Raw genomic sequence first — 15,111 nt, 5'->3', positions numbered from 1 at the left:
TTACAATGTCAATTAGATATGTTTTTTGCTGGTTTATAGAAGTCTGGACTAGGATAGAGTAGTGTTCTTTATCTATTCGGGGAAACGGTGAGTTGTTGGGTCCTATAGGGTTAATAAGGGGATTTAAGGGTCTTCCTTTGGTTGGTCAGGCTTAGGACAAAGGATTAGCATAGTACAGTAGTCTTAGGTCCAGAGTCTTAGGACCCTAGGCCTCAGGACAGTGAGACCAGGGTAGTCTTCCCAAGGTAATTTTTCCCAGGAGGTACGTTCTCCGACTAGATTGAGTGAGATTCAGGGGGATCAGAGGGTCAGAATCAATATCTTTGCTGGTTTAGTATATAGACAAGCCCACAAAGGAAGACAGTACGAGATGACTATTGAGGTATAAATTTTTAAAGATGAACATGTCAAATTGATATATTTTTGCTGGGAAAGAGTGGGTTTTTGGGTTTTATGGAGGATGTGGGTTAAGAAAAGGACCTAACTTGGGAAGGCCTCCGAGTGAACGTGGAGTTATGGAACGTGGTCTATATCATTGGAAAGCTGAGAAAAAGCTGATTCCAAATATATATTCTGTTTTTGCCCTCGAGGCCTGGTATTCGAGAAAAACAAGGTCAAAGTTCGGAAAAATGACAAAATATTGCCTTTTTAACACGCAAAAATTTCAAAAAATTCCAAAACAGTTTTTCGCGTGTCAGAAAGGCAATAATTCACTGTTTTCCCGAACTTCGACCTCGTTTTTCTCGAATACCAGGCCTCGAGGGCAAAAACTGAATATATATTTGGAACCAGCTTTTTCTCAGCTTTCCAACTATATAGGTCATGTCCTGTAACTCCACGGTCACTCGGAAGCCTTCCCTAGTAAGGCTCTTCCTTAGGCTTAGGCTTCACGAATTAGCATAGTTCTGTAGCCTTCAGTACAGTGGAGGGTATCAATCGAGAAGAATGACTAAAATCCTATTGTTTCGATGAAAAATAGCTAAATATGTGAGGAAACAGTGCTAAAATCGGGTAAAATAGGTATTTTTCTACCCACAATAACCGAAAATTGGTTAAAAATCAATGAAAACTAGAGAAGGGGAGTGGGTGAACCTCTGAGTTGTATGAGAGAATGACTACGCATCTTCTTTCTTTTTTCCTCTCGGAAGATCCTCTGACGCTGGATGGGTCTCGACGCGATAGTACGCGTCGCGGGACCCGTCTCATTGATTTTTGAATTTGAATTTCGTATTATTGAGTGTTTCGTTTTTTTTGGAAAATATGTGTCTTCAAGTGGGTAAGACGGAAAATAACGAGAAATTGAGAGAAAATCCGTTGAAATTGGCTGAAAATGGTTGAAATTCCAGAAAAATCCGTCGGAAAATGCTCTAAAAATGGTTGAAATTGACTGAAAACGACGAGATTTTGGACATCCGGACGCTCTAGACACACAGACAGACGGAAGTCAAGTTTCTTGGACATCCGGATACACAGACAAACAGAAGAACCCATTGATTTCGAAACCGAGCACAATTTAATTGGATTTTCAACAATTTTTTTTCGGTTTTTGGACATCGGGACACTCTGGACACACAGACAGACATCTACCTGAAACTAGGGATCCCAAGTGTTGGATTTTTGACAATTTTCACATTACTGGACATCCGGACACCTGAGATACACAGACAGACGGATTTTTCATGGTTTTCCGGTTAAAATCATCACAAATTGCGGGTTTCTGGGCATCCGGACACTCTGGACACACAGAAGTTGGTTTTTTTGGGCAGTTTTCACACATTTGGCCATCCGGACACACAAACAAGCACATTTTCGTCAGTTTTCAATCAAAATAACCTCACAATTACGGTTTTCCGGACATCCGGACACCCCAGACACACAGACAGACACCAATTTCGAAATTAGTCACCCCAAAGTTGGTTTTTCCGTTTAAAACAAGATTTTGGACATCTGGACACTCTAGACACACAGACAGACAGAATTCAAGTTTCTTGGACATCCGGATACACAGACAAACAGAAGAACCCATTGATTTCGAAACCGAGCCCAATTTAATTGGTTTTTTGACAGTTTTTGCGGTTTTCTGGACATCCGGACACTCTGGAAACACAGACAGACACCAAACTTCGAAAAACGACACCCCTCAAGTTGGTTTTTTCGGGCAGTCTGGACATCTCGATGTCCTGGACGCACAGACAGACATATTTTCAGCATTTTCAATCAAAAATATTTCAAAATTGCGGTATTTTGGACATCCGGACATCCGGAAACACAGACAGGCTCCTCGTTTGACTTCAATGGCTCTGAAACCCCTTATTTTTGTGATTTTACAGTGTTTTAGGTATTTTTTAAGTTTTCAAGTGTTTTTTAAATAGTTTTATAACTCTTTTACACTCTAAATCCATGTTTTTTGATTTATTTCACATTGTTTAGCTCGCTTTTATTAGAATTTTCTTTTTTCCCACTGAAACCTTGATTTTTTGCATTTTTCTTGAGGGTCAACTGCAATTTTTACTAATTTTTTGTTTTTTCTTTTAATTTTTCGCATATTGAAACATTAAAATCTGCTGAAAACCCTCTAAAATTACCTAAAACCTACTGTTCCTATTTAATTAAATTCAAATAATTTCACTTTCCCTCCAATTTCCTCGCAGTCCAATAGAGCGCGCTTGCATACTGCTCTCGAATTAATCGACGCGGAGCCAACTCTTCTTTCGATTTCTACTCATTTCCGGTCAAAATCACTCAAAATTTATCAATTTTCAGATAATTCCGGTCGAAAAATTCATGAAAAGTCGATAAAAAGTCGATAAAAATGATTCACAAAGCGAAAAAATGGATTTTGAGCGGCGCGACGGCGCCGCCGAGCAAAAGTGCCGCTCACCGGATGCTCATCGAGAATGGATTCATTCTGCCGACCGGGAAAGGGTTCTATAGGTTTGTTGGAGTGAAAATTTGAGAATTTTTTAGTGAAAAATATGGAAAAATTTAGGCAAAATGAGTAAAAATGATGAAAATTTGGAAAAAAAAATCGCTACACACTTTTTTCGCTCAATTTTTGACAATTTCTGGCTGAAAAATGCTGAAAAAAAGCCATTTTTAGCTTAAAATTCAGCAAATTTACTGGTTTTCGATAGAAATTTGTATTTTTGAAATTTTCAATCAATACACAAATTTTAGAACAATTTTTGCTCAAAAACATTGAAAATAGCTGATTTTGACAGCAAAAGTAGTTTTTTGTATCAAAAATGATCAAAATTCACTGGTTTTGATATGAACCTGCGTTTTCTGAGTTCATGACGAGTTTTCAACCGATTTTATTGAATTTTGCTCATTTTTAACTCAAAATCTTTGAAAAATACGATTTTAGATACGAAAAAAGCTGAAAAGTGTGATTTTCGTGTTAAAAACCCTATATTTTCACATTTTCTCAGTTTTTGGTAGATTTTGGCTCAAAATCACAAGAAAATAGCTGAAAAAAGAGAATTTTCATGCCAGAAATGATACATTTTCTAAATTTCAATCACTTCCAGACGGATTTCACCGATTTTTGACTTAATTCAGCCAGAAAATTGTGTATTTCGTGAAATTTCGATCAGTTGAAGCTGAAAAGCTCAAAAATCGGTCCAAAAATAGCGGAAGTAGAAATTTTCCGATTTTCCAGCTGAAAATAGCCTGAAAATCCGATATTTTCACCTCAAAATGACCAATTTTGAGAAAAAACGGTTTTTCTAAGAGATTTTTCATGATTTTCAGCATTTTCTCAAATTTTCAGTTTGCTACCCCTCGGCCAACGTGTAATCGATAAACTATGTCGTATTCTCGACACAGAATTCCAGAAAGCGGGTGCAATGAAGATCGGAATGCCAATTGTGGGAACTAAAACGTTATGGGATAAAACGAAACGATGGGATGCGATGGGAACGGAAATGATCAAATTCGAGGATCGACAGAAGGCTCCGCTGTGTCTTCAAGTGGGTAAGGGAGAGAGAAAATTGGCTGAAAATACGCTGAAAATACGCTGAAATAAGAGAAAATCAGTCTGAAATAGTCTAAAAATGGATGAAAATGGCTGAAAATGCTCTAAAAACGGACAAACAGATGCACAGATAGACGAATAGCGGGAATTTTCGATATAAATTCCGTTTAAGACGAGATTTTGGACATCCGGACGCTCTAGACACACAGACAGACGGAAGTCAAGTTTCTTGGACATCCGGATACACAGACAAACAGAAGAACCCATTGATTTCGAAACCGAGCCCAATTTAATTGGATTTTCAACAATTTTTTTTCGGTTTTCTGGACATCCAAACAGCTGGAGACACAGACAAACGTCAATTTGGTAACCAAAAGTTCTAAAAAACGAATTTTTAATAAGATTTGGACATCCGGATGCTTAGGACACCCAGACAGACACAATTTCGGCATTTTCGGCAAAAATTACCACACAATTACGGATATCCGGACATCTGGACCGCGGGAAATACCGACAGACAAATTTTCTACATTCTATTATTAAAAGAATTCTAAAAAATTGAAGTTTATGAAGACATCTGGAAACACGAACCGAGTTCTTGCCGATCTGAGCCGATTTTAAATATCTTATAAGACATCTGGACATCTGGACACTCTAGACACACAGACAGACACATTCTGGACATCCGGACTCTTGGAAACACAGACAGACACATTTTCTACGTTCTATAGTAAGATTTTTTAACAAAATTTAGTTTCTGAAGACATCCGGACACCCGGACACACCATTTATCTCCAATTTTCAGCCGACAGCCGAAGAAATGTGCACTGAATTGATAGCCTCCCTGCCACCACTGAAAAAGAGTCAATTTCCAGTGATGATCTATCAAATCGGTGACAAATTCCGTGATGAAATGAATCCGAGATTCGGATTGATGAGATCTCGACAGTTTCTGATGAAGGATATGTATACGTTCTCTACGGATCAAGAAGCGTCACGAGAGACTTATCGAAAGATTTGTAGAGTTTATGAGAAGATATTTGGACAGCAATTGCAGTTGGGAGGGGATTTGATTAAGGTAGACTGGAGAAATGAATGAAAATGGCTGAAAATTGAATGAAAATGATCCAGAATTGGTTGAAATCGGCTGAAATCGACTTTCGGCTTAACACAGAATCAGAATAGCACGAAAATCTGATTTTCAGCCTTGAATCTGTCAAAAATCTCTCTTCTGCTGAAGAACCTCATTTCGTAGCTTAAATTTGATAAAAAAAACTGTCAAAAATTGGATGAAAATGGCTGAAAATTTTCAAAATTTGGTCAAAATCGGCTGAAATCGATCAGAAAGCGAGCCGAAATTCCATTTCTGGTCGGTTTTAGCCGATTTCAGCCAATTCCAGATCATTTTAAGTCAATTTTTGGTCAAAATGAAATTATCCTCAATTTTGTATGGAAGCGGACGAAAAAATACCTGAAAATAGCTGAAATTTGATTGAAAACTGTTAAAAATTGACTGAAAATGATCAAAAATTGGTCAAAATCGGCTGAGATCGATCAGAAATGGAATTTCGACCAATTTTTGATAATTTTCAGCCAATTACTAAGCTATAATATCGATTTCATTTTGTCTTTAACCGATTTTAGCCGATTTAGACCAACTCTAGATCATTTTCAGACAATTTTTGAGTTATTTTACCTAACGTTGGACGGTTTTCATCTAATTTTTGCCGATTTCATCCGATTTTTGGCCATTTCAACCACTTCTAGATCATTTTCAGCCAATTTCTGGTCAAAATCGGCTGAAATTTCTCCAAAATGCCCGAATTTTGCAGGTAGAAGCGGACTCTGGTGGGGCGAAAAAATGACTGGAAATAACTGAAATTTGATTGAAAACTGTCAAAAATTGACTGAAAATGATAAAAAATTGGTCAAAATCGATCATAAATGGAATTTAGGCCGATTTTAGCCAATTTCGACCAATTTTTGATAATTTTCAGTCAATTTTTGACAGTTTTCAATCAAATTTCAGCTATTTTCAGGTATTTTTTATATTAAGCTATTTATCATATCCATTTAATTTAGTCTTTAACCGATTTTAACCGATTTTCGCCAATTTTTGCTAATTTGAACCAATTCTAGATCATTTTCAGCCAATTTTTGAGTTATTTTACCTAATTTTGGACAGTTTTCATCTAATTTTTGCTGTTTTTTATTCAGATTTGAGCCGATTTCAGCCAATTTTGACCAATTCTTGATCATTTTCAGCCAATTTTTGGTCAAAATCCGAAAAACACAAAATCTACTGAAATTCGCCTGAAAAAGGTGAAAAATTGCGAAAGAACATCTGAAAACCTGAGCTTTCTGTGGAAAAACGCCAGTTTCAACTTAAAATCGCAATTTTCGGATCCCGGACTCTGGTATTGCGGAAAAATGACTGAAAATGACTGAAAATAGCTGAAAATTGGTCAAAAATTGGTCAAAATCGATCAGAAATTATCCAAATTTCCCGAAAATCACCGAATTCTTACAGGTAGAAGCGGATTCTGGTATCCACGGCGGCCACATCAGTCACGAATATCATCTGCGAAGTAATCTCGACGAGGATTTTGTGAATCTCTGTGACTCGTGTGGAACTTTTAACAAATCAGAAGACCTCAAAAAATGTCCGAATTGTGACTCCGCCCACCAAAAAAGCCGAAAATTGTCATCCGTCGAAATCGCCCATACATTTCATTTGGGAACCAAATATTCGGAGACAATTGGAGCCAAATTTCAGGGAAAACCACTCGATATGTGTTGTTTTGGAATTGGAGTATCACGATTACTGCCGGCGACTGTTGATTTGTTATCGAGTAGTGAGAAGGCGATGAGACTCCCGAGAGCCATTGCCCCGTTTGATGCCGCTATTATTGTTAAGAAAGTGCGTTTTTTGGCGAGAAAGGAAAAAATCGAAGAATTTCGAGCAAAATGAGCCCAAAAATGACAAATTTTGAACATTTTGAGCCCAAAAGCCATAAAAATCGTGGAATTTCGAGCGTTTTCAGCTCAAATTTCGATTGTTGACTATTAAAACGCGCCAACGACGCCTCAGATCGTAGAAACTATGATTTTGAAGATGCAAGACGCGTCAAAGGTGCGCCAGATTGTGAGAACCATGATTTTGAACATTTTGAGCTCAAAAGCCATAGAAATTGCTGAATTTCGAGCAACTTAGTTGAAAACAGCGTCAACGACACGCCAGGGCCATCGCCCCGTTTGATGTCGCTATCATTCTTATATAACGTGTTCTCTGTAAGACTCGAGCAAAGTGTGCCATAGGAACAGATTTTTATATAAGCATAGGGGCGTAGAGCCCACAGGTAAGATAGTGTTTACCCAGTTTGTGTGCATGTACTATGAGTCATGGTTAACCCATATGCATAATTTTGACGGCCACCTACCGGTCCCTGGGTTACTGTAGGTGCTCAAAGGTGCAAAAATTAAATTTTTTCTTTTAAGTCGTAGAAGCTCAATTTTTTCAGTGTAGTTTATAAACGTTTATTGTAGTTTTTTCACAAAGTTTCAAAAAATTTCATAAAAAATTTGTCGAGTTATTCGCCAAAAACCAATTTTTTGGAGCATTTTTTCTGTATTTTTTAAAATTTCGGTTCTTAAAACAAAAATCCCCCCCGCCAAACTATATTTAAAATAAAAGTATTTTAATGAGTTTACAAATAAAACATATTTGAATAAATTTTAAGTCTTTGCAGAAGCCGAAAAGAGCCCACGAAAATTACTGAAATTTTCACAATTAAAGATAACTCAATTTTCTTTATGAAAATGAATAGAGCATTATTTTCTGAACATTTTTTGTATTACACTTTTTACACTAACTTTATTACATCCTGCTAAAATTTAGAGTTTTTGGCAAAAAAAAAATTTTTCGGAAAAAAAATTTTGAGGAGGGGGGGGCGGTTACAATGATAAAAAATAATAAGAATCGCAACTAGTTCTCAAATATTTCTTTTTTTTGTTTTTCAATTTCAATCATAAGGTTATTATAATCTTCATTTTCTTCGCTGTTTTCATCGTAAACGTCTTCCGAGTCGTCGAACTCTCTCGAGTTGAGATCCTGTAACACCAGTTCAATCAACTCATCCGTAGTCTCTCTAATTGGTCGTTTTCTCAATTCCTTCTTATTTGAAGAGCTTTTTGAATCATGAGCAGCTGCAGTTGCTCTGTTTGCAGGAGTACGAATAGATGAGGGCAGAGTGGCAGGAATTTGTGTAGATGTTCCATCAGTTTCTTTTTTCTTAGCCGATAAATCTCGTGATTTTCTTCCTAGCGTATGATACAGGTTTTGAATTTGTTTATAGTTAAGCCAAGTGTCAGGAGGAAACTGCAACTTTCCGTCTTTCCTTTGTTCGCGAATCTCAGTAGCAATTATTTTTGGATAGAACTTCAACTTCTTTTTGGCTGCTTCTTCGAACTTTTCCTTCACAAACTGCACAACATCCTTGTTGTATTTTTTGTTAGTTTTCTTAACAGGCAAAGCCCATCCCTGCAAATTAGAAAATGGGAGCGTTCCAGGTGGTATCTCGGTCAAAGCATCTTTTAAGGAGCTAGGAATTGGAGTTTGGCGGAGTCCCTCAATGTTTTCTGCATATCGGTTCATCGCGAAATCCAGAAGAGTTTCTTTTTCTGGCACAATATTGTGTTTACCCAAAGCCAGATGCCGTTCCAAGTTTCCGTACTTCGTGAAAAGCGCAGTGCATCCTTCTTCGGGACACTCAAAAACAGCAGTTTCTATGGGTGTCGGTACAGATTCTTCCACATTAACGTCGGTTTCTTCAAAAGGATTAACTTCTTCCGCTTTTTCTTGCATCTCAATGTCCTCTTCTGAGCATTTTTTCGTACACTTCGAAGACTTCCAAAATGTATCCTGATCAGTATTGTGGTACCCTCCAGATTTTTCAACTGTAATTTCTCCGGTTCCAGCCACAAACTTTTTAGTGTCGTGCACTAATCCTTCTCCTATTTTTCCAAACTTTCTTGCAGTCATCTTCGAATTTTTCATATCAAATCGGAAATCATAAAGATTTTGAATTCCTTTGATATCTGATTTGCCTTCTTTCACCGTTGAATAATCGATCGTGCACAAATACGAGGACATGGCTTTCGGAAAGCGACCTTCGGTGAGAGCAGAAAGCAGTTGTTCTGGCGTTTCAGCATTATTCCCCGATGCCAACCAATTCCTCAGTTTCCGTTTGAATTCGCTGGCGGCCCTATCAGCAGCTCCTTAAACAAATAATCATTACATATTTGTAGACGTTAAACTACCTTTTCCTCCCTGTGCTTCACTGAACGTAAAGCTAAGAATATCTACGCCAGTGTTTTTGGTGACGTTGGGCAGCGATGTGATAAGTTTTGTAGAGTGGTAGCATCCTGAAAAAGAAAAATTGTTACTGTTGCATATTATTTTCAATTAATACAACCTGCATTGTCACTTCTTAAGTGAACACGTGCAATACCAGCTTTTTTCAATTCGCGTAGCAAATGCTCCAGAATCAGAAGGACAGTAATGGCATCCTACAACTGTTGTTAGAGTTTCTGAACAATTTAGATTCCACTTACTTGTGATTCGTGATTTGTGATGTGTACAAAATTATGCTGACGTAGGTTTCCTTCTTTGTCGATATTCAGAACATTAGTGACATGCACACTAATTCCACTTTTTCCGTAAAAATCAGATTGAGGTTCAAGAGATTGCATAGGTATCACTTTCTGTGACCAATCCATTGTCAAGAATGCTTCATCACTCTGCAGGCCATCAATAATATCTTGACGAATGTCATTGGAATGCTTATTCCGCGCCTTAATTTTGCAATTGGGAGCAAACTCATGCTGAACAACATACCAGATGTTTCTTTAACTCAATGACATTTGTTTCGGCTGTTTTTACGTCTTCCAAAAAAACAGTTAATTCTGATTCTGACTTGATATTGTCGCTATCGGTTTTATGAAGTGTTTTCTGTTTAGCGGTCTTCAATAGTTCAGTGACGATGTTTAACAATTCGTCAAACACATCTCTGATTGCCTGACATCTTTCACACATAATCTGCTTGTGGTCGTGAATAGATTTTCCGATTTGACAACTGGAGGCGTATTTCAATTCATTTGGGTCTGATAGTGCAAATTTGATACAATGGTCGGATATCTTCAAAAGGAAAATATTAAATAGCAACAGTGCATAGATATCTCACTTTTGACTCGAATTTCAAATGGAGCTTGAAATCTGTTTGTAAGTAATTTTTGGATTGCTGAAGGCGTAAATCCAGTTCTTTCTCAGCCTGCTCTTTAATGTAACCCATGCTTCTCAATCTCTTTAAAATTTTGGAAAGGGTTTCGAATGACTGAAAACACTGTTTTTCTTTTTTTTTCTGTGTCAAAAATCTTACGGATAACGCATCGCTAATAAAGTAGTCAACGCATTCCAAAGCTTCTCGTTTTGTTGCCTTGCATTTATCCAGAATTTTGAACAAAGTACTACGGCTCATCAGTTCAGACTCTTCGTTGTTTTCAGTTTTCATTTTGATGAACATCTCCACAATCTGTAAAACTTTAATAATTATGATTTGTTAGATATGTCTTCTAACTTCAATAGCTCGAACGTTGCGAAGAGAATCAAATATTTCCATTTTGGAGCCATCAGATTTCTTCAGAGTTTGGCGACCATACGGTAAATCCGTTCGAATGAGAGGGCTGAATCTTTAATGAATTCTTATTCAATAATATTATTACCTTGTAATGAAGTCAATAAACGAAACCACGTGTTCCTTCACATATTTTTCTTTCTTGACTGAAACGTAGGGACTTCTGTTCAATAACAAACTGTACTGTCTTGATTTCGTGTATTCGTATCTCGTAATCCCAGGAAAGTACTTCAAAATGGTCGAGTAGGGCAATGTGGAAGTTATCAGTGAAAGTAAACTCCTTCGTTCTTTTCGACTTGATAATCTTGAATGCTCCTGCACAATATTCTCCATAAGTTCCTCGAACAGTTTGGATCGAACTGTTGCCCACTGGTTTCCATCCAAATCAAGAATCAACTCACGCAAGTCTTCAGAGTTTCCTGGAGCCAACAGTTCCAACGCAGCAGAAATAATTTGTTTCGTAACTACAGCCTTTCTTCTTTTTGATCTTCTACTCAACTGGGAAAAAGGCTTCCGGGCAACAACGTTCCCTATACCGAGTACATCTGTCCATTCAAAAAACTTAGTGTGGCAAACGTCTTTTGTGTCCACACTTGCATCAAACGGAATTTCTGTTGCATTATCTTCTGGGTCATCCACATCCATGACTTCGTCCGGGCTACACGTTTGCGAATCTTCATGGTACTTTGCAACCGCTGAACGTAGACGTTTTGAAACTGGTGCGTCGATAGAAACCGGCTTTTCAAGCAAATTGACACATTGTGCAACTGACACAGTTTGTTTATGAGCTTCGCAGAGAGCTGAAAAAAACATCTCAAAACTGAAAATTGTTTAATTTAACTTACGAGTTCCGACATGTACATGAACATGGTAGTCGTTAAGAACTCTCTTTGCTTCGTCCCGTGTCAGAATGTGACGATTGACTTTTGGATTGGTTCGTTTTGGATGTGGGCTGACCACAGCAGGCATCCCACACTTGTACTGACGTTTTTCTGCGTGTGGTTCTTTTCGAATGTGTGTTATAGCACGATATGTATCCCACCCAACAATTAATTCTTTCAAATGTTGCTCACAAACTCTACGCTCTCCAATTTCTTCGTAGACAGCCGGGTTGTCAAAATCATGGTATTCGGCAGCTCCTCTTGCAGCCATCAAATCCATTTCATTATAAGCACCATCCAGTCTTCCATCAAAAGTACCAACCAGTGACTTCCATCTGTGAAATACACAGAAAATTAAAGAATTGTCAAAAAACTCACTTTTCAAGTTTTCCCTCACACGTTGTCGAAACTTTGGTAAAAGAGTCTCTTTCTGTTTGTTCCAGGTCCGACTTCCGAATTTTCGAAAAATAACAGTCCAATGTAGATTGCTGCGTATCCAATGAAGTAGACCGAGAGGGAGTATTTGAAGAAGACGATTGAGTTTGAGTAGTAGTTTTTTCAGGTCCATCATTTTCCGAGTGTTCAGTTTTTGATCTTTTTGGAGCACTTCCATCACTGGGGAAACCAACAGAATAGTTAAAAACAAGGAAAAGTAGGAACAAGTTCATGGTGAACAATGCAAAAAGAAATGTTCGCTGCTGTGTTTTCGCCGCATCCCTCGCCAGCTGTCTCTTTTTTTTCTGTTCTATTTTCATGAGAGAGCACATCGCGAAAGAGGGTCCCTTATGTTTTTCTCTCGCTTTTCTTAGGAGAAAGCGTTTCTTTTCATCACCAAGAGATAGCTTAGAGAAAAAGAGGGTCGTAGTCTAAACAACGAAAAAAAAGAAAAACAATTCCCAGCTCACACATTTGCCTCGGAGTAGACAAAAAGACATTAAAAACAATTTTTAAAGATTTAGATAAGCAAAACTATCACCATCATTGAGGCTCAACATTTAAAAAAAATTTTGAAAAAAAAAAAATTTTTTGTCAAAAACTCTAAATTTTAGCAGGATGTAATAAAGTTAGTGTAAAAAGTGTAATACAAAAAATGTTCAGAAAATAATGCTCTATTCATTTTTATAAAGAAAATTGAGTTATCTTTAATTTTGAAAATTTCAGTAATTTTCGTGGGCTCTTTTCGGCTTCTGCAAAGACTTAAAATTTATTCAAATATGTTTTATTTGTAAACTCATTAAAATACTTTCATTTTAAATATAGTTTGGCGGGGGGGATTTTTGTTTTAAGAACCGAAATTTTAAAAAATACAGAAAAAATGCTCCAAAAAATTGGTTTTTGGCGAATAACTCGACAAATTTTTTATGAAATTTTTTGAAACTTTGTGAAAAAACTACAATAAACGTTTATAAACTACACTGAAAAAATTGAGCTTCTACGACTTAAAAGAAAAAATTTAATTTTTGCACCTTTGAGCACCTACAGTAACCCAGGGACCGGTAGGTGGGCACCAAAATTTTGCATACGGGTTACCGAAGACCCATAGTACATGCACACAAACTGGGTAAACACTATCTTACCTGTGGGCTCTACGCCCCTACATACAGGGGTGATGCTCGAGTCTTACGGAGAATAGGTTATATATAAAACTCGTTTCTTATCACGAAATTAACATTTTTCGATAGTTTCTGCATCAAAAACATGAAAATCTTGCCGATTTTATATATTTTATTTGAAAAATTCACAATTTTCAGCCCAAAAACTCTAAAAATCCACCATTTCCAGAGTCTAATGTCGAATGTGATTGTGGAAATGACGAGTTCATCGGCATCTCGTTATCTGAAAGGGGGAATTCTACTGGACGATCGAATCGAAATGTCGGCGGGACGACGGATTCACGAAGCGAATCGATTGGGTATTCCATTCATTATCGTATTGGCTAATGTCACTGAGAGGAGTCTTGTCACACAGGTAGGGTATAGCGAAATGCCAGAGAAAACACGAATTTCAGGTGGTTTTTGACACAAAAAACGGGAAAATCATTGGATTTTTATACGAAAAATTGATCTTTTCCACAAAAATGACAAAGAAACGTTCTTAGAAACGCGTCAAAGGCGCCCCAGACTTCGAATGGCAAAATATTTTTTTTAATCGCGCCAAAGACACGCCAGATCGTGAGAACCAAGATTCTGAACGCGTCGAAGGTGCGCCAGACTTCTAAAGCCAAGCTTTCAGAAAAACGCGTCTAAGACACGCCAGAGGCAGTTTGAGGAATAAAAACGCGTCAAAGGTGCGCCAGGAGGTGGATTTTCAAGATTTTGACGAGTTACCGATGATTTTCGCGTCGGAGGTGGCCCAGATATACAAAATTCTAGAATTTTGACAAGAAATTGCGGTTTTTTTAGATGAAAAACAATAGAAAGCGCGTCTAAGGCACGCGAGATCGTAAGAACTGTGATTTTGATTATTCTGAACGCGCGGAAGGTGCGCCAGACATCATTCAAATTCTATCATTGTTTCCATGCGATTTTAAGCCTTTTTTTTTCCAATTTCCAATCAAAAATTCCCAAAAATCTGTCTTTTTTTGCAGAAACCAGTGATCGAAGTGTTCACAACTCATCCGAAAAGCGAGGAGCCATGTGATTTTTCTAATTTTAATTTTCTAAGAACGTTTTTATGTTAAACCTTACAAAAACCCAAGATTTTCAACCAAAAACTTGGTTTTAGTCCGAAAAGAAATTTTCTGGCGCGTCTCAGACGCGTTTTGACACATTTTATAATTTGAAAAACGAAAATTCCGCAATTTCCAGTTAAAACCGTGTCCAAATTCGGACATGTGAGCGTCTGGCGCACTTTTGACGCGTTTTTACTCCTCAAACAGTTTCTTTCCTGATAAAAATACAAAAAACCCACGAATCTTGATGGAAAACTCGTCAAAATCTTGAAAATCCACATCCTGGCGCTCCTCTGGCGCGTTTTTATACCTCAAACTGTCCCTGGCGTGCCTTAGACGCGCTTTTCTTTTCTTTGCGGAAGAGAAACATCGAAAAAAGCGGCTATTTCCAGTCCAAATTCAAGGATTTTGTATATCTGGCGCACCTCTGACGCGTCTTCATAGAAATGGAAAAATCGAAATTCTAGCATCATTTTCGTGCGATTTTAAGTTTTTTTCCAATTTCCAATCAAAAAATCCCAAAAATGTGTCTTTTTTTTTGCAGAAACCAGTGATCGAAGTGTTCACAACTCATCCGAAAAGCGAGGAGCCATGTGATCACGGTCCAATGACTTTGGATCGATTCGTCTCATTCGTCCAATCATCACTCTACGGTACTCCGAACGGTGGAATCGACGGAAATTTCGATCATTCTCTTGTTCTCGATGAGCTAGGATCTCATTAATCTCTTTTTTTGTCTGAAAATCTGAAATTTTTAGCGTTTTTTAGTTGTTAAACCCACTTTTTTGTTGTTTTTTCGATTAAAATGTTCAATTTTTGACGATTTTTTGCCGTTTTTTTCCCATTTTTTGGTGATTTTTACCATTAATACCTTTAAAACCCCGCCCACTT

General features: G+C 37.5%; 1 protein-coding gene across 1 annotated transcript; it reads left to right on the top strand.

The window, feature by feature from the left end:
• Positions 1 to 2,812: 2,812 nt before the first annotated feature.
• On the top strand, positions 2,813 to 14,944 carry GCK72_003390 (uncharacterized protein; the record flags this gene model as incomplete). Its single annotated transcript, XM_053724025.1, has 6 exons — positions 2,813 to 2,934; positions 3,773 to 3,971; positions 4,782 to 5,054; positions 6,507 to 6,896; positions 13,332 to 13,517; positions 14,765 to 14,944. 6 exons carry the CDS (start codon positions 2,813 to 2,815, stop codon positions 14,942 to 14,944), a joined length of 1,350 nt encoding a protein of 449 aa, XP_053592670.1.
• Between the last annotated feature and the right edge of the window lie 167 nt (positions 14,945 to 15,111).

This window comes from Caenorhabditis remanei, chromosome I, assembly GCF_010183535.1.
Source record: "Caenorhabditis remanei strain PX506 chromosome I, whole genome shotgun sequence".
Taxonomy (NCBI): domain Eukaryota; kingdom Metazoa; phylum Nematoda; class Chromadorea; order Rhabditida; family Rhabditidae; genus Caenorhabditis; species Caenorhabditis remanei.
Note: the sequence above shows the minus strand (reverse complement) of the source record. Positions and strands in the feature narration are given on the sequence as shown.